Raw genomic sequence first — 18158 nt, 5'->3', positions numbered from 1 at the left:
CTGAGCTCTGCCGAACTACCAACCAATCCTTCGAGACCGCCGCCTTCCCATCAGATGCAAAGATCAACCCGCAACTCAAGAAACCCACTGCCGATCCAAGAGAGCTGAAAAACTACAGACCCATCTCTCGGCTCCTCCCTTTCCCAGCCAAAGTAACGGAAAAGGCCATCAACCAGCAACTCACCGAATTCCTCGAGACACACCAAATCCTAGATTCATCTCAATCCAGATTCAGGAGCAACCACAGCACCGAAACAGCACTCCTAGCAGCCATACTAGACAACAGAGGCATGGCCGCACTCATCCTCCTTGACCTCTCTGCTGAATTTGACACCATCTCCTACCCCACCGTCTGTGCCAGACTCCACAACGCCAGCATCCGAAATGAAGCTCTGGAATGGATCAGGTCCTTCCTCACTGGAAGAACACAGAGTGTAAGATTACCGCTGTTTATGTCAGAACCCAAAGATACAAGCTGCAGAGTGCCCCAAGGATCATCACTCAGCCCAACGCTTTTCATCATCTACATGGCACCGCTAGCCAAGATCATCAAACAACACAGGCTAAACAGTCTCCTACGCCGACGATACCCAACTGATCCTCTCCCTGTCCGACGACCTGTAAAGCCAAGAGAAATTTCTACAGTGAGATGAGAGCAGTCGCTGCCTGGATGGAAGCCAGCTGCCTCCAACTCAAATCGGACAACATGGAGATCTTCGTAATCAGCTCCACCCGTCCACCTAGAATGACTCCTGGTGGTCCACTACACTGGGAAATGCTCCCGCTCCCACAGACCATGCACATAATCTGGGCATCATCCTGGACTCCTCTCTATCCAGGACCCACCAAGCCAACGTTGTCTTATTTTCATGCTTCCACACCCTCAGGCTCCTTCGAAAGATCTTCATGTGGATTCCCTCCAGCACAAGCAATGCAGTCACCCACGCACTCATCACTAGCAATCTGGACTACGGCGACACACTCTATGCCGGCATCACCAAGAAACTACAATCAAGACTACAAAGAATCTAGAATGCAGCAGCTAGACACATCCTGGACATCCCCAGACATAGCCACATCTCCTCACACTGCAGAAACCTACCTACATTGGGTCCCAGTCAACAAGCGGATCACATACAAACTCCTGACCCACACCTACAAGGCACTACACAACATAGACCCGGCATACTTCAACTACCGCCTTGCCTTCTTTGTACCAAACGAACGAGTTACTTACCTTCGGTAACGACTTTTCTGGTGGATACATTAGCTACCTGTGGATTCCTCACCTGATGAATACTCCCATGGCGCCAGCATTTGACGGAAATCTTCTTACTAGTCTCTGCACGTCGACGAGGACGTCACTCTAGCCCACGCGACGCCGTCTGACGTCATACAGGCAATAAGAAGTCCTCGCCGACGTGCCGATGACAGTACCAACATTTTTTACGTGCATGAGAATAATAATAATAACCCAATGCAATGAAAGAGCAAAGCAACATCTCTTAATATTGTAAATCACACAACATTGCAATAAAATAGCTGTAGATTTAATATAACCTTTTTTTTTTTTTTTTTTAAACAAATAAATATATTTATACATACGAATCATGTATATACCCAATATATATATAGATTTATATATAAATATACACATATATACAAATATCATACATGCAAAATGTATTGCAACTTTGAAGACCAAAAGGAGCACACTCAAGGATTGCTTGGAGAGACCAAAAAGGCAACGGGGAGGCGGGTGGGACCGTGAGGAATCCACAGGTAGCTAATGTATCCACCAGAAAAGTCGTTACCGAAGGTAAGTAACTCGTTCTTCTGATGGATACAACTACCTGTGGATTCCTCACCTGATGAATAGAGTCCCAAAGCAGTACCACGCCCGGCGGTGGGTGCCTAAATGGTCAAACCAAGAAATCCTGCAGCACTGACCGTGCAAAATGACCGTCCCTTCTGACCTCAGAGTCCAAACAGTAATGTTTCACAAAAGTGTGAAGGGACGACCAAGTTGCGGCCTTGCAGATGTCAACCACAGGAACACCCCTGGCCAAGGCCGAAGAGGCCGACTTAGCTCTGGTGGAGTGAGCTCTAATGCCCTCAGGCGGATCCTTCTTTGCCAAAGAGTAACAGATTTTAATGCAAAGAACAACCCACCTGGAGAGTGTTCTCTTGTGGACTGCCTTTCCTCTCCTCTTGCCCACGTATCCGACAAACAGCTGATCCTCCAGCCTGATATCCTTCATTCTGTCGATATAGAAGCTCAACGCCCTTTTTGGGTCCAGGCGATGTAGTCTTTCTTCCTCCTTTGAAGGATGAGGCGGAGGATAAAACGTGGACAAAGTGATTGTCTGAGCCAAATGGAAGGGTGAAACAACCTTCGGAAGGAAAGCAGCCTTGGTCCTCAACACCACCTTATCCCCATAAAACGTTATATAAGGGGGTTTAACCGATAAGGCCTGCAACTCACTCACTCTCCTTGCAGATGTTATAGCTACCAGGAATACTGTTTTAATAACCAAATACCTTAAGGGGCAAGAATGCATAGGCTCAAAAGGGGACCCCATAAGGAAAGTCAGGACCAAGGACAAATCCCATTGAGGCATAACGAATGGTTTTGGAGGATATTGATTCAGAAGACCTTTCAAGAATCTGAGAACAATAGGGGATTTAAATAACGATGGTTGGTCTGGAAGACAAATGAAGGCTGACAAGGCCGACAAATAACCCTTAATGGTAGCTACTGCACAACCTTTCTGCGCTAGAGACAGTGCAAAAGACAAAACATGTGACAGATGAGCATGTAAGGGATCAATCTGTCTCTCTCCACACCACATAACAAATTTAGACCACCTATTAGCGTAGATAGATTTAGTGGAGTGTCGCCTGGCCGCTAAGATAACATCCACTACATCAGGCGGGAGAGAGAAGGAACTCAGGTTGCCCCGTTCAATCTCCAAGCATGTAGGTGCAGACTCTGGAGGTTGGGGTGTAAAACCTGCCCCTGCGACTGCGAGAGGAGGTCTGCCCTGAGAGGGAGACGGAGCGGAGGGCACAGTGAGAGTTGGAGAAGGTCGGAGTACCATACCCTCCTTGGCCAATCCGGAGCTATTAAGATGACTTGGGCCCGGTCTTGGCGAATTTTCCTCAACACTCGAGGAATCAAGGGTATGGGGGGAAACGCGTAAAGCAACTGGTCGCACCAGGTTATCTGAAACGCGTCCCCCAACGCTCCCTGCATCGGATACTGGAGGCTGCAGAATAACGGGCAATGCGCGTTCTCCCGAGTGGCAAACAGATCTATCCGAGGAAACCCCCACATCTGGAAGATTAAACAGACTTGATCTGGATGGAGACGCCACTCGTGGTCTGCCGAGAATTGGCGACTGAGACTGTCTGCACGTACATTCAAGACCCCGGCCAGATGATTTGCCACCAAGCAAATCTGATGGTCCTTTGCCCAGGACCATAGCCGAAGAGCTTCTCTTTAGAGAAGGTACGACCCTACTCCTCCCTGTTTGTTTATGTACCACATCGTGGTAGTATTGTCCGTCAGGACCTGTACCGACTGACCACGAAGGGATGGGAGGAAGGCCTTGAGAGCCAAACGTACAGCCCGTAACTCCAACAGATTGATATGAAACACCTGTTCCTCTGGAGACCAAAGCCCTTTGATCTCCATATCCCCCAGATGAGCTCCCCATCCTAGGGTGGAGGCATCCGTTATTACCGTGGCCACTGGTGGCGACTGTGCGAACGGCTTCCCCTGTGAAAGATTGTTGTCCGCAATCCACCACTTCAATTCCACAGCAGCATCTCTGGAGATCTTGACAGTACCTTCTAAATCTCCCTTGTGTTGAGACCACTGCCTTCGGAGGCACCACTGAAGAGCCCTCATGTGCCAGCGAGCATGCGTGACCAACAGAATGCAGGAGGCGAACAGACCGAGCAGACGAAGGACCTTGAGGACTGGAACTACCGCTCCATTTCGAAACATTGGAACCAATTCCTGAATATCTTGAATCCGCTGAGGCGGAGGAAAGGCTCGACTCAATGTTGTATCCAGTACTGCCCCTATGAACAGGAGGCGCTGAGAGGGCTCCAGGTGAGATTTGGGCACGTTCACCGAAAAGCCCAGGTCGAACAACAACTGGGTTGTTGACTGCAGATGATGCGACACAAGCTCCGGGGACTTGGCTTTGATCAACCAGTCGTCCAAGTAAGGGAATACTGCTATCCCCTTCCTTCTGAGCTCCGCCGCAACCACTGACATCACCTTTGTGAAGACTCGAGGTGCTGAAGTAAGACCAAACGGGAGGACCGCAAACTGATAGTGCTGCGACCCTACCACAAACCGGAGATACTTCCTGTGCGACTTGAGTATCGGGATATGAAAGTAAGCATCCTGCAAGTCGACAGACACCATCCAATCTTCCTTGTTCAACGCCAAAAGCACCTGTGCTAGGGTCAGCATCTTGAACTTTTCCTGTTTGAGGAACCAATTCAAGATCCTCAGATCCAGGATTGGTCTCAACTGACCATCCTTTTTGGGAATCAGGAAGTATCTTGAGTAACAACCTCGACCCTTTTCCTGCTCTGGGACCAACTCTACCGCGCCCTTTGAAAGGAGGACTTGAACCTCCTGTTCTAGCAACAGGAGGTGTTCTTCTGAACAATAAGATGGGCGGGGCGGGATGAGGGGCGGGAACTCCCGAAAGGGAAGGGCGTAGCCTTTTCCCACAATGCCGAGAACCCAAGTGTCCGTTGTGATAGACTTCCACTTGTGGAGAAAACGCTGTAATCTTCCCCCTACAGGAGAGGAGTGAGTGGGAAACGGTGGAAGCCTAAGGCTGCTTCCCCTGCTGCACCCCTCCAGAGGACGAGGAAGAGGCAGAGTGCTGTTGAGAGGCTCCTCTGGTACGGACCCCACCCCTCCCCCTCCCTCTAAATGACCTATAGGGGAGGGAAGAGGCGGGTTGCTGGAACCTCCCCCGAAAGGAAGAGGAATAAGAGCCACGCCCAATTCCCCGAAACCTCCTGAAAATTCTAGAAGAGGCAGAGGAAGAAGGAGCTTGCAGTCCTAACGATTTGGCTGTGGCTCTGCTCTCCTTAAATCGTTCCAAGGCTGAATCTGCCTTGGCTCCAAACAGTCTGTCCCCATCAAACGGGAGGTCCAGCAGGGTCGACTGCACATCCGCAGAGAACCCTGAGTTTCGGAGCCAGGCCTGTCTTCTTGCCACCACAGCCGTGCCCATCGCCCTGGCCACCGAGTCGGTCGTGTCCAGCCCAGACTGGATAATCTGGGTCGCGGCAGCCTGGGCGTCCGAGACCACATCCAAAAGACCCTGGGGAAGCTCAGTGAATGAAGACGAAATATCATCCATCAGCGCATGGATGTACCTCCCCAGAATGCACGTGGCGTTGGTGGCCTTCAACGCCAAACTGCATGACGAAAATATTTTCTTGGACTGCGCATCCAGTTTCTTGGAGTCTCTGTCTCCAGGCACCGTCGGGAAGGAACCAGGCGCTGACTTTGAGGAACAGGAGGCTTGCACCACCAAGCTCTCCGGCGTAGGGTGTCTAGAGAGAAAGCCAGGGTCAGATGATGCAGCTCGATACCTCCTGGCCACAGCCCTATGAACGGCCGAGGAAGACACCGGCTTCTTCCACACCTCCAACACCGGATCCAGCAAAGCCTCATTAAATGGCAAGAGAGGCTCAGCTGCAGCAGAGGCCGGATGCAATACCTCTGTCAGCAAATTCTGCTTTGCCTCTGCCACCGGCAAAGGCAGGTCCAAAAAGCTCGCTGCCTTCCTCACCACAGCATGAAAGGAAGCAGCCTCCTCCGTATATTCCCCTGGAGATGAAAGGTCCCACTCAGGGGAAGTGTCCAGCCCACTGGCTGTATCCAGACCATGCGGCCGTCTCCAGAGTCCTCAATCTCTCCCTCCTCTAGGACTCGCTGGTACTCTTGCTCTTCTAAAAGACGGAGAGCACGCCTCCTCGAATGAAGTCTCTCCTCGATACGCGGAGTCGACATGGCCTCCGCCGACGTCGAAGAACGGCGCCGATCTCCAGAAGCATCTGACGCCGCGTCCGGCGCCACAGGCAGCTTCGGCGCCGAGGCAGGAGCCGGAGGACGAGGTCTTGGAGCCGATGGACCAACCGGAGTCACAGGGCAAAATCCTGACTTCGACGGAGGGGCAACCTCCGGGGCCGAAACATCCGAAGCCACCGGAGCGGCCACCGACGCCGGCACCGGCGCCGAGCCCACATTCCCAAAAGGGAGAAAGGGCATAAAGGGTGCCGGCCGAAGAGGCGCAGGATCACCCAACGAAAAGGCCAAGGGCCCCGAAGGACCAGCCGGAGCAGCTCCTGGAGCCATCTGCTGAAAGATGGTATACATCGCATTAAGAAACGCGGTACTATCGGCTCCAGGAGTGGGAAAAGCCGGATACTGGGGTGCCTGGATCGAGGGCGACCCCGACGCCGGCCTCGACGTCTGCGACGCCGGAGAAAACACAAGAGGCTGCACCACCTCAATCACTGACGCCTGACCAGGTGAAGTCGGTGACGCCGGAGAGGGCAACGGCGTCGATGGATGCGGCGTGACCGTGGGGCTGACCTCCCAAGTCCTCCGACGCCGAGCCGAAGGTGACCTCGAACGAGACTCCTTGCTGGAGTGACGTCGTGAGTCTCTACGGCGCCGGGAGTCTCGATGACGCCGGTGAGACCTTGGCGAAGAAGACTTCTTATGATGTTTCTCCTTCTTCTTTGACTTTGCCATGAATAACTTGGCCTCGCGCTCTTTGAGGGCCTTCGGATTCATGTGTTGACATGAATCGCAAGTCGAGACGTCGTGGTCGGAGCTCAAACACCATAGACAGTCGGAGTGAGGATCTGTAACTGACATCTTGCCCCCACACTCTCGACAGGGCTTGAAACCCGACTTCCTCTGAGACATTGTTACCGCAGAGAAGACTACGCAGCAGACAATACACTGTAACCACGAAGGTAACAGTAACTCCCTCGAAGATAACCGTTTCGAATGCACGGAAAAAAGGGAACTGTCATCGGCACGTCGGCGAGGACTTCTTATTGCCTGTATGACGTCAGACGGCGTCGCGTGGGCTAGAGTGACGTCCTCGTCGACGTGCAGAGACTAGTAAGAAGATTTCCGTCAAATGCTGGCGCCATGGGAGTATTCATCAGGTGAGGAATCCACAGGTAGTTGTATCCATCAGAAAGACAACTCTGATCTTCCCAGCTGTTCCCAAGATCCGGAAAAGCACAGCAGGAGGAAGATCCTTCTCCTACCTTGCAGCCCGGACATGGACACGCTACCTCTCAAACTCAGACAGACCACATCGCTGAAGCAGTTCAGGAAGGACCTCAAGACCTGGCTGTTCGAATGAGCATTACACATGCAAACAGTGCCTTGAGACCCTATGGGTGATTAGCCATGCTTTAGAAATCACTGCTTGGTTGATTGCCTTGAGCGCCTTGGGCCCCTGCTATCCTGCCCTGGGGTTTGAGCCCCGCACTCACCTATGACAAAGTGGGGATCACTGCCGGCCTGGAGGGCGCCTTCACCACCCCCAAATGCAGACACTACCACTGCACTGAAACAATGTAGGTGATCAGCAACCCCACCTGCCATTGCCCAACTTGCAGGGTAGCAGACTGGCCCCTTGCCAGCAGAAGACTCCCAGTGAAGAAACATGACCCATGAAGCCCAGATCCCTAGAAGCATCCAAGCCAGTGCTGAGCAGCTATGCGGCCTGCAGCAAGGAGATAGGATGGCACCCTCCATGGAAACCAAGTGATTGAGAGCTTGTCTGGACACGACTGTAGGTGATCCTGCAGAGACACCTCTGCACACATGCCTTGGATTCCCGTCAATTCCCTGCAGCTTGTGCCCCGACCTTGAAGAGGACCACTTCAGATCCTCTGCTGACCCTGGGGGCACCTGCAATACCCAACAGTGTGGAGACTCCTGCCACACAATAACGTAAAGAGTGACTGGTGCCTCCCCTTTTGCTGCGCTACCCCGATTGCCATTGACTAGTCACGGGCGGAAGCTGCGTATGAGCCCCATGACTGAGGGGGCCCCTGTTGGTTGAGCTCAAAGCTGGACCTGAGGGATCGGGGCTGCCATATAATTTAAACTAGCCATGAGACACTTGAACCAGCACCAAGGGAGTTTGAGGCCATCAGCGCACTTGTGGGAGGCACACAGATGCAGCTCCGTTGTGCTGGGGCCTTGCTCGCCATCAGACAGTGATAGGTCCTCAATCTCCTGAACGGGGGCTAAGGAGGAGCCACTGAACAGACCACAGCTGGTGTGTTCAAATGCTTCTCTTCTGATGCTTGCTATCCCTCCATTCCATTTGGCTTCACAGTGTCTCTGCCGGCACGATCATGCCGGCACACTGGCCCAAAAAACAGACTCCATACTCCAGGTTATGCTTACTAAAGCCACCCCCAAGAAAATCTGAGTCGCTGCATGATGCTACACCCATGGACCAAACAGCTCCTGATTCGCTGACCCTGGGTATGACCAGGGGGAGACCGATACCCAGATCACTAGCTCTTTCACTGAAACTCTTTTCGGGAAAGGATACTGAAGCCCTCCGAGATGAGTTCGCAACAGATATCAAAGAGGTAAGTGAGACATGGCAAAGCTCGGCCAACAAGTGACCTTACTGAAGCAGAACCGCTCCGCAAAGGAAAAATAACTCAACAAGTGCAGACACAAGTTACTAGAACTGCAGGACAAAAACACTTAACTCCAAATCATCTGGAGAATAGATGTCTCCACTAGAATATCAGGAGAGCTAGGTCATCCACCTTTTCTGCCATATAATTACAGACCATACCCGGAAATAGAGTCCTTGATGGTGTACATAAAGCAGGCGCCCCGTCCACCAAACGGGGCAAACCACAAGACAGCTTCATCTGGATCCACCCCTTTTGACAGAAAACATATATAAGGTGGGCTGTGAGAGACCAGGGCCCAATTTGGTTCCAGGGTGCAAAAGTGTGGCTTTATTAGGACATCTCTCTGATCACTCTCCAATGGTGTCACTCACTTCAGGTGGCCATGACCTTATTGCATGAAAAAGGAGTCAAATTCAAATGGGGTCACCCCTTTCCGCTTGATTTTCGTGTATAATAAGGAAACACACACGATCCGCAGTATGGAAGAGACATGGTCTATTCTGAGATTAGAAGACCCAGACCATGAGACTGGCCAACTTACTCTGCCCCGCTAACCACCAACATGCCCGAGAACCAACAGAAGGGAACGTTGTACCTCGAGGAAGAAGTCCCATAACCTGACCTCTGATGAGTTACTGAGTCACTCCGCACTACTTTACCAACACCAGAATCATGAGCGGGCCCAAGACCACAAGCCCAGCTAACCTCCTGACAGTATAAGCCTGAGATCATATTTACAGCTGGCTCCCCTCTACGGAGCTTATACCTCCTGGCTCTGTCTGGGGCGCGTTCACTACTGGCAGCCCGATCTCGAACACAGTTCGGTTCACCACAGAGATGGGAGGCAGAAGCCAAATACCCCCTCCAGACACTACTCGTTTAGACTGTCAACACAATCCCCCTACAAATAGTTCTTAGGGCTGCCATGGAGGGAGTCGTTAAGTTATCACTCCCTTCCTCAGTTCGTTCAGTATCCACCCACGGCCAGACACCCCAACAAGCTCCAATCCTTAGGGATTGGAAGCAATGAACCCTCAATCACTCCTCACACCCTTTCTGGTAGTATTAGGCACTAAACCACCCACACACATGGTTTAGATACTGAGCTCAAATGTCTAAGGTCTCAATGGCCCTGCAAAACCACTATCACTCCTCTCAGTGCTCTGAGAATTGTACTGCAACATTTGTCCCCTTCAAGAGACCTACCTCCTAAAGAATGACTGTAAACAGTTGAAGTCATTTTGTTTTGATAGGGAATACTTCTCCTCTTGGCTTGGCAAGAGGTCGGTGTGGAGATCTTTCAGTGTTAAGTCCTCCAGCTACACGAGAAAGCAACCAGGAGACTTCTCCCCCTGCGAATCTCTGAATGCTTACACCTTCAGCCTGGCCACACCCTATGCTCCCAACGATCACTAACAGCTTATTCTTAATGCTCTAAGTTGAGTCACATCCTCCCCAAATGCTGATATGCTAGTGGATGAAGACTTCAACCTGGCCCCTAACACATTACTTGAGAGATCAGCTCAAAGAATGGGACAAATAGGGGCATCCACCACATGCGCTGGCTCCGAAATGTAGGCCTGACCATTTTTGGTGGTCTCGACATCCCATTTCTAGAGACTAAACATTCTTCTCCACCTCACACCAAACCTATGCCCGGTTGGACTACTTTTTAAGTGTTGCTACGATTCGTAGCAGCCACCACCCAGGCAAAGCTGAGTGACTTCATGCTTGGAGGTTGAAAGCCCAAATCCATATGGGTAGGATAACAGAGATTCAGTCACCAACAGGCCACAAATCGCAAAATGATATAGAAATTGTGCAGGCAACTGAGTGCTTTTACACCAACCACAACACTGGGAGGCAGCGCACCTGACAGAATCCACGGCTTATCTATCTGCAGCGCCCACAGTGTGCCTGCCGATGCCGGAGGCATTCACACTGGAGAAAGGCATCCAAGTGGACAAAGTCCTCTCTGCCATAACCTGGCTGCAAACTGGCAAAGCCCCAGGATATGACTAACAAAATATTTGCTGACCAACTTTTCCCCATTTTCACTCACCATCACAACTCATATGGAGACACAGGCACCCTTACCAAAGCAATGCAGAAAGCAGTGATTACAGTGATCCCTAAAGCTGGGAAAGATTCTACATTATGCTCCCACCTACCAGCCCATATCCCTGCTGAACGTTAACACCAAGCACTTCACAGTCATACTTCCCAAACTGAAATCCCATTGAGGCATAACAACATGTTTGGGTGTGAACACGTTCAGAAGACCTTTCAGAAAACGGGTAACAACGGGTGACTTAAATAGAGAGGGTTTGTCCTGCTACCACAAGGAAGAAGAGATGGTCGAAATATACGCGTTAACTGTGCCCAGAGCAAAGCCTTGTTAGGCTATGTACAAAACAAACACCACCACTTCAGACCAGAGTACCGAAAGTGGGTCAAATGTGTCTCTCAGTGCACCAAGTCACTAACTTGTTCCAAAGGCAGGTGTATACAGTTTTTGTTCATGGATACCAAGATGACCTCACAGACGTAAGGAGGAATGTTGTCAACTGTAGCCACTCAATCTCCACGCATGAAGATGGCATGAGTTCAGTCCTGGGTGCAGGACCCTGGACTACTGCTGCAACATGACCTTGGGGAGGAGAGTTATCAGCGGGAAGGTCTATAGAAGTCCCACATTCCAGTCTAGTTGGAATGCATCTCCGAGCGGGAGACACTTTGGAAACTCCATCATGCAGAAGTGCTGGCACTGCACCTTCTCTGCAGTGGTAAACAGATTTAGCAGAGGTTTCTTCAGAGTCCTTAAAGAGACCTTGAGCCACCTCCAGGTGCAGGTACCATTCGTACTCCGTGAGGCACTGACGGCTAAGTTTGGCTGCCCTGGCATTTAGAGATCCCACCAGGTGCTGCATGACAAGGAAAATGTCCCAACATTCTAGCCATATCCAAAGGCACGGAGCCTCCTTAAACAAGGTCCACTACCCCAACTCTGCCCCGCTTGCTGCAGTACCAGATGGCCGTAGTGTTGTCTATGAATACCTGGACCAGCTTCTATTTTTGATAGAGGGCAAAAAGCTATCAATCCCACGCAAATTGCCCTTAGCTACAGGAACTGATGTAGAGCAGACTCTCTGCCTAAGACCAGAGTTCTCTAATCTCCACCTCTCCCAGATGGCCGCCTCAGCCCAGAAGGGATGTCACCACTGTCAGCTCAGGGTGGGGAATGGAGAAGGGTCTGCTTTGACCCAATCCCAGTTCAAACACCAGAACTGCAGATCTATTGCAGTATCGTCCGATATACGGACCTGATCGGAAACATTCCCTTGGTGTTGTGCCCACTGGGACTTCAGATCCCACTGTGGTGGCCACATGTGCTACCTGGCATGTTTCACCAGCAGGATGCAGGAGTCCATCAGATCCAGTGGCCTCAGAGTTAGTCTCACTGAAATCCAGGACCAAGGCTGTAATATTGGGATCATAGGCAGAGTGTCCTGGACTCTCTGCTCTTGTGGGCAGGTGCAGAAATGCACGGTGTCCTGAATACCTTCTATAAAGGGGGCGTCTGAGAAGGAAGCAGGTGCGACTTTGGCACACTGATAGTGAAACCCAGCGAATGGAGGAGATCTGCCATAGTCTGGAGGTGGATAAAGGCTGTCTGTAATGAGCCTGTCTTCAGCGGCCAGTCATCGAGGTAGGGGAAGACTGGTACTGCTGCCCTCCACAGATCTGATGCAACCACTGCCATCACCTTTGTGAATACATGAGGGGCAGGGATATGAAAATAGGTTTCCTACAGATCCAACACTGCCATTCAGCCTCCAGGGTCTAGCGAAGACAGGTCCTGAGCAAATGTTAGAATTTCTCCTTTATCAGGAAGGCACTGAGAGGACGCAGATTGAGGCCTCTGTCCTCCTACGGCACCAGAAAATAGCAGAAATAGCAACCACAACCTGTTTCTGATGCCAGCACCCTCTCAATGGCTCATTTGGCTAAAAAAGCCTGCACTGCCTTGCACAGCATCGAGAGATAGTCCTCTGACAACAGATCTGAGGACGGTGGCATAAGCAGTGGAATTTCTAGGAGTGGAAGGGTCTAACTCCACTGGCCAATTTGGAGTACCCACTTGTCAGATTTTATGGCTTGCCAGTGGGGTTGGTGGTGCCTGATTTTGCCTCCAACAGAGTGCCTGTGTTGTTGCGAGGGCATACTAAATACGTTTTGAGACTACAACTAACAGGAGACGGGCGTTGGCAGTGCAGATCTCTGGCCTTGGTTACCATGAGACTTGATCCGTGGCCACAAAAAGCCTGGAAAGCCTGTTGGCTGTGGTGGCTTTGCTGTAAAGAACGTGGCTAGTAGTCCCTACTGCAGCTACAGAAGGAGCCAAAGGCAGAGGGCAACTGGGGTGGGGCCACGGTGAGCCCCAACGACTGGGCGTTTGCCCTACTTCTCCTTGAAGCGCTTAAGTGCTGTATTGGCTTTGTCGCAGAACAGGCGAGCGTCATCGAAGGGTATGTCTACAAGGGATGCCTGAACATCCCTCAAAAAGCTTGTTGATCTCAGCTAGGTGTGGCAGCAGAGTGCTAGTGACGAAGCCCTGCCCACGCATCTGAATGCGAACTTTTGTGTCCCTGCCCTTTACGCTAGACTGGATCAAGGTGGCTCGGACTTTCTCCGAGACCATAGGCAACAATGGTGCAACAAAGCCAGACACAGTGTGGCTATATCAACCCGAGATGCAGACGGTGTTCACTGACCACAGTGCAATGCTGGCGAAAAAGAAAGTCCTCTACCAATATGTATCCAGCCTCTCAGATTCCTTATCTGTGGGAGTGGTAGGGAACACAGCAGAATTCATCTTGGAGGATGAGGCCTGCAACACCAGACTCTCAGGGGTAGGATAGCTGTGTTCCCAGGAGCGGCACAGTGGCAACATGCAACCTTCCTGTGCACGGGTGTGCCCTTGCAAGGCTTGGCCCAGGCCCGAGGACATAAAAGAGGGCTTCACTTAAGGGCAGTGGGGGTTCTGTGTGTGATGTTCTTGGATGAAGCTCCTCTATCAAGACATTGGTCTTTACTTCCATGGAGGGTAGCTGGAGGTCGAGGACCTCAGCCGCCCTCACCACCACCACAGCAACGGATGCCTCAGCCGCCCTCCTCACCACCACAGCAATGGATGCCCCCTCTTCCATAGCCACACTAGGAGGAGAAACCAGGCCAGTGCTTGTTAAGGTGTCCAGGCCATTGGTGTCAGCCAGCTCCTCATACCAGTTGTCATCATCCACTTTGGCCAAGGGGTCTTCAGGGGGATTAGAGTAGCCACACCGATCCCCAGAACCCCAGTCAAAATTCTAACTTCTGTCAAAGAAAGAAGGCATAGTCTCCAGCCCAGATGCCACCGGTGTCAACATTGAGCGCCACTAGTCCCACTCCGTATCAGTCTGGAATGGCTAAATGTTCTGGCAAAGTGCCACACTGGGCAGAGCCCATGTGAGGATCTTGGATTTGTGACTGAGGTCAGCCAGACCTAGGAACAGATCCAGGGGGCCTGATTGCTGACTAGGGTGAACCCCTCAGCAGAAATCCAGTCAGGACAACTCCCAGACCCATGGGGCCTGCAGGCACTTCACAGGGGCCAGGCCATCCAAAAAGGAGTGTCACAGTCTCAAAACCCCTTGAATTGGGTGAGGGCTGCTTCAGCTCCAGTAAATTCAGCTAGAAGAAGAGCAGGCTAAAGCTTTACAGGCGGAGTGGGCCTCGACTTATGGTGTGGTATCCACAGCTCACTCGGTGATTTGGACCGGTGTTGCAAAGCCGAGGAGTGCTTCGACTTCTTATATTTTTTTTACACCTGTGGGAATGTTTTCTATGACCGGCCCCACAGGGTTTAAAACACACTGCTTTCTTAGGGGACATCCCTATAAGCACACTTGGAGCAAACAATGTTCAAAATAGTCAACAAAATGTTGAAAAAAATCGTTCAGAAAAGGGACAGAGGTAGATTTTCCAGATCTGTGCTGATGGCACAGAAAGGAAAAAATAGAGGTCTGTGTACTCGGGTGGTGTCTATATCAGTACAAGGTACATAGCATATGACAGGGATGCGCCGACAGAGCCGTTCAACAGCATATGCTGGCGCACAGAGGTGCTGCTTAAGATTTTCTGGATCCAATTTGACGCCTGGGGAATATTCTCAAGTAACCAATCTGTAGCTAGAAGTCTATCAGATACATGTTACTGGTGATGGTTCAGAGGGACACTCTCCAGCCCTGCAGAGCAAGTGATCCTCCCATTTTAAATGGTTGTTAACAGAGCATAAACAGAAGCTGTTTTCTGGAAAGGCCCATTATACCCCCTAGAAGCACCATAACATGTTGAAGATTGGCAGGAATACTATCATCAGTGTCAAGTCTGTTGGACTGGAATGCTATGAGGTCCTAAGTGACAAGTCTAGTCCATTTTATCATGCCCCTCTCAAATGATCATATATTTGATTATGTGAGTTCCAGGAGTGCACGTGGTGCCTTCTGTTTTTATTTTAATAGATACGTCAGCTGCAGAGTGGTTCTTACTTGTCAATCTGCTTAGTAAATGGCAATAACAAAATGATTAAAAAAATTCTTGAAACTGCAACATTTGGTTCCCATTTCTCAACTTTTAAACCAAGGAAATCCACGAGAAAGACAAACTCATTCTAAAATGGGTCTAAACATCATAGCAGCCTGAAAGATAAGGAATATATGGTATTAGGTGTGCATTATTGCATGGAGAAAAACTGCACTGTCACCTTACTAAAAGAAATACACAGATGGCACTCCTTTCTCAGTACGAGCTGCCAAAATGTGGAACTCACTAACAGCGAGCACTAGAAGCACACCCATGAGCACATACGCTTCTGCAGACAGCTGAACACTCTGTATTTTCCTAGGATCTAGCCTTCTTTGTTCTGGAGTTGCTGTTGATGATGGATTGTCTTCAGGAGTAGACATCGGTGTGTAGAATATTTAGATTGGTTTGTTAGCCAGAACACTCTGGACAATATATATAGTGATGTTAACAGGGAGATCCGTAATTTTGCATTTCTTGCCTTAGAAGTCAGTGTTTTCATTGTCAACAAAGCATTTTTTCTTTCTTTACTTTACATTCAGGTGAAGAAAATGTGCCATTTTATGATTTTTTAGTAATGTCTTATGGTTCTTGGATTGCAGATCACATGAGTGAGAGGCTAATTCATCCACTGAGGATGAGTTTTGGGCACTTTAGAAAGGCTTGGGTGACTCTTGTAAACTTACTTTTCTTTAATCTTCTGCAGGACAAGTGCTTAGACCAGACTCATCCCCCAAAGAAGTGCCCTCAACAGCCTTAGATTTCTTAAACTTTCCCTCTTTTGAGGGTGTGAATGAAAATTTCCAGCACTTTGCAGTTTTTACACTGTAACATATACACAAGCAGTAAATGCCCTTACATATGAGGATTATCACTGCAAATTCATTGTGCAACATGCCTCACAAGTTTTATTTTGAAGATTCGATAGAGGTAGAAGCTTATATTTATATGTGAAATCCAGAGATAGTGGGCAGAAGAAGCACTCTCACATAACCTAAGGAAACTGATGTCATGAAAAACCACAAAGGAGTAAATCCCTAGGATAACTAAGCAAAGTTTGGTGTCAGAGCTATACATTTTGAGGGATATCAATATCCCAAGAAACCAGGCTAACAACCTATGGGAATGGCAAGAGTCCTTCAGTTATAACTTACCTGACTGAGGTCGTGACAATGTCTGCTCTGGAGGTTTGGGGTGCATCAAAACAAACGGCAATTCTACTGACACATCCCTGTGGAAAGGAAGTAATAATAAGGAAATAAGTCATTTTCTGGGTAGAAAAGGAAAAAGGAGGGTAGAGTGGAAATAAGAAAGATTAACGAAAGACTAACAAACGGCAGAGGATGGGAACACAGAGAGGAAAGAGGCAGTGTTGCCAAAACTCAATGGGTTTACCAAAAATGAGTAGGACGACAAAATGACAGAAAGGAGAAAAGGAGAAAGCATTGGAAAGGATAAGAATATAAGGAGAAGCAGAAAGACAAAGAGTGATGTTAAGGAGGTGTGTACTGTACTCACCCTCCACGAGACACCACCAGCTTCACTTTCACTCTGTAGGACACTAAGATTCCCAACACCTCCTTATTTGCTCCTTCTTTAACTCTGCAACAAAATAGCCAATCAGTCAGCACAGACCGTTCAGACCTGTTGCATAGAGATCACATGAACCCTCCTATTGTCACCAGTCTGCTGCTCATTAACCTATGTAGTGGTGGATACCACATTTAATAACCCTCAAATACCTTTTCTGGTGCTGTATTCCACGTTTATCAACTTCCTATTGTTACCATGGTGGCTTAACATAATTAAAGTCTCTTTTTCGTGTCTTCCTATTTGTCCTGCGCACCCAATGATCTCCTTCTTAATTTCCTCTTTTCTGACCCCTGGTACACAAGCTCCGTTTTATTGCCTCCTCTTTTCATGTATTCCACTAATGTTCCCTCTTCCCTTAGCCGTTCCTCCCGTAGTTGTCTCTTAAATTACAGTGCCCACATACCACCACCTCCTTAATACCCTTTATTCCTGGTAATGCTCTGTGCACCAGTAGATACTATTGCTTGTTCCACTACTGTCCATCCCCAATTTCCCTTGCCGCTTCCCAAAACTGTTCATTTATCCCAGATGTGTTGTGTGAGTCCCTCAGCAGTGCTTCTCCCTTTAGCCCTGTGCTGAAATCTCCAGTACACCTCCTCTACTACCCCTTTAGGCAATGCCTTTTGCTGCCTCCTCTAGCTCATATGGTTTCCTTCTTTCAAATCAAATAGCTGTCTCTCCAAATAGCTATTCCTCCGGGTGTCTAATTCAGACTCTCTTCATTCACATTAATGCATTTCAATATTGCCTTGTTGGCTCCCCATGGTTGTCCTTTTCCCCACACATCCCTATCTACCATAGCCCAATGCCGGCTGCCTATAGTGCCCCTTCTTCCACAAGCCTGGTTCTGAAACCGACCCCTCTCTACAACCTTCTAGATGGATTCCTTTATTTCTTACATGGTGCTGGATGCCAGGTTTGTGTCCTCGTGCTTCAGTTTTCCATCCAGAGCTAGGCCCCGTTTCTCACGGTTGTTGGTCAGAAGGGGCGTCAGGGTGTAGACTTTGCAAAAGGTGGAGCTGGCAGAGACCTGGTCACTAGTGGGAAAAGAGACCAGAGAATTACTATGATTTAGAAACAAGAGCTGCATATTTCTTAAATCACTGATAAAACTGTACTGATATGAGGATGGGATGGAATCAGACCCTCATCGATCCTCCATCACAAACACAGGGATACATTAAAAAGTTTTACCGTAACATGGC

The 18158-nt window shown here is 49.6% G+C and overlaps 1 protein-coding gene across 2 annotated transcripts in view; it reads right to left on the bottom strand.

Annotated features, from left to right (window-relative positions):
• ARRB2 (arrestin beta 2) overlaps positions 1 to 18158 on the bottom strand; it is a 305471-nt gene that overhangs the window by 23551 nt on the left and 263762 nt on the right. For both annotated transcript variants that reach the window (XM_069217995.1, XM_069217994.1), the window contains exons 11-13: positions 17853 to 17990; positions 16879 to 16962; positions 16515 to 16591 (exon numbers count right to left, since the gene is read on the bottom strand). In XM_069217995.1, coding sequence (XP_069074096.1) covers positions 16515 to 16591; positions 16879 to 16962; positions 17853 to 17990 — 299 coding nt within the window. The remainder of the gene's footprint in view (positions 1 to 16514; positions 16592 to 16878; positions 16963 to 17852; positions 17991 to 18158) is intronic.

This window comes from Pleurodeles waltl, chromosome 12, assembly GCF_031143425.1.
Source record: "Pleurodeles waltl isolate 20211129_DDA chromosome 12, aPleWal1.hap1.20221129, whole genome shotgun sequence".
NCBI classification, from domain to species: Eukaryota; Metazoa; Chordata; class Amphibia; order Caudata; family Salamandridae; genus Pleurodeles; species Pleurodeles waltl.
Note: the sequence above shows the minus strand (reverse complement) of the source record. Positions and strands in the feature narration are given on the sequence as shown.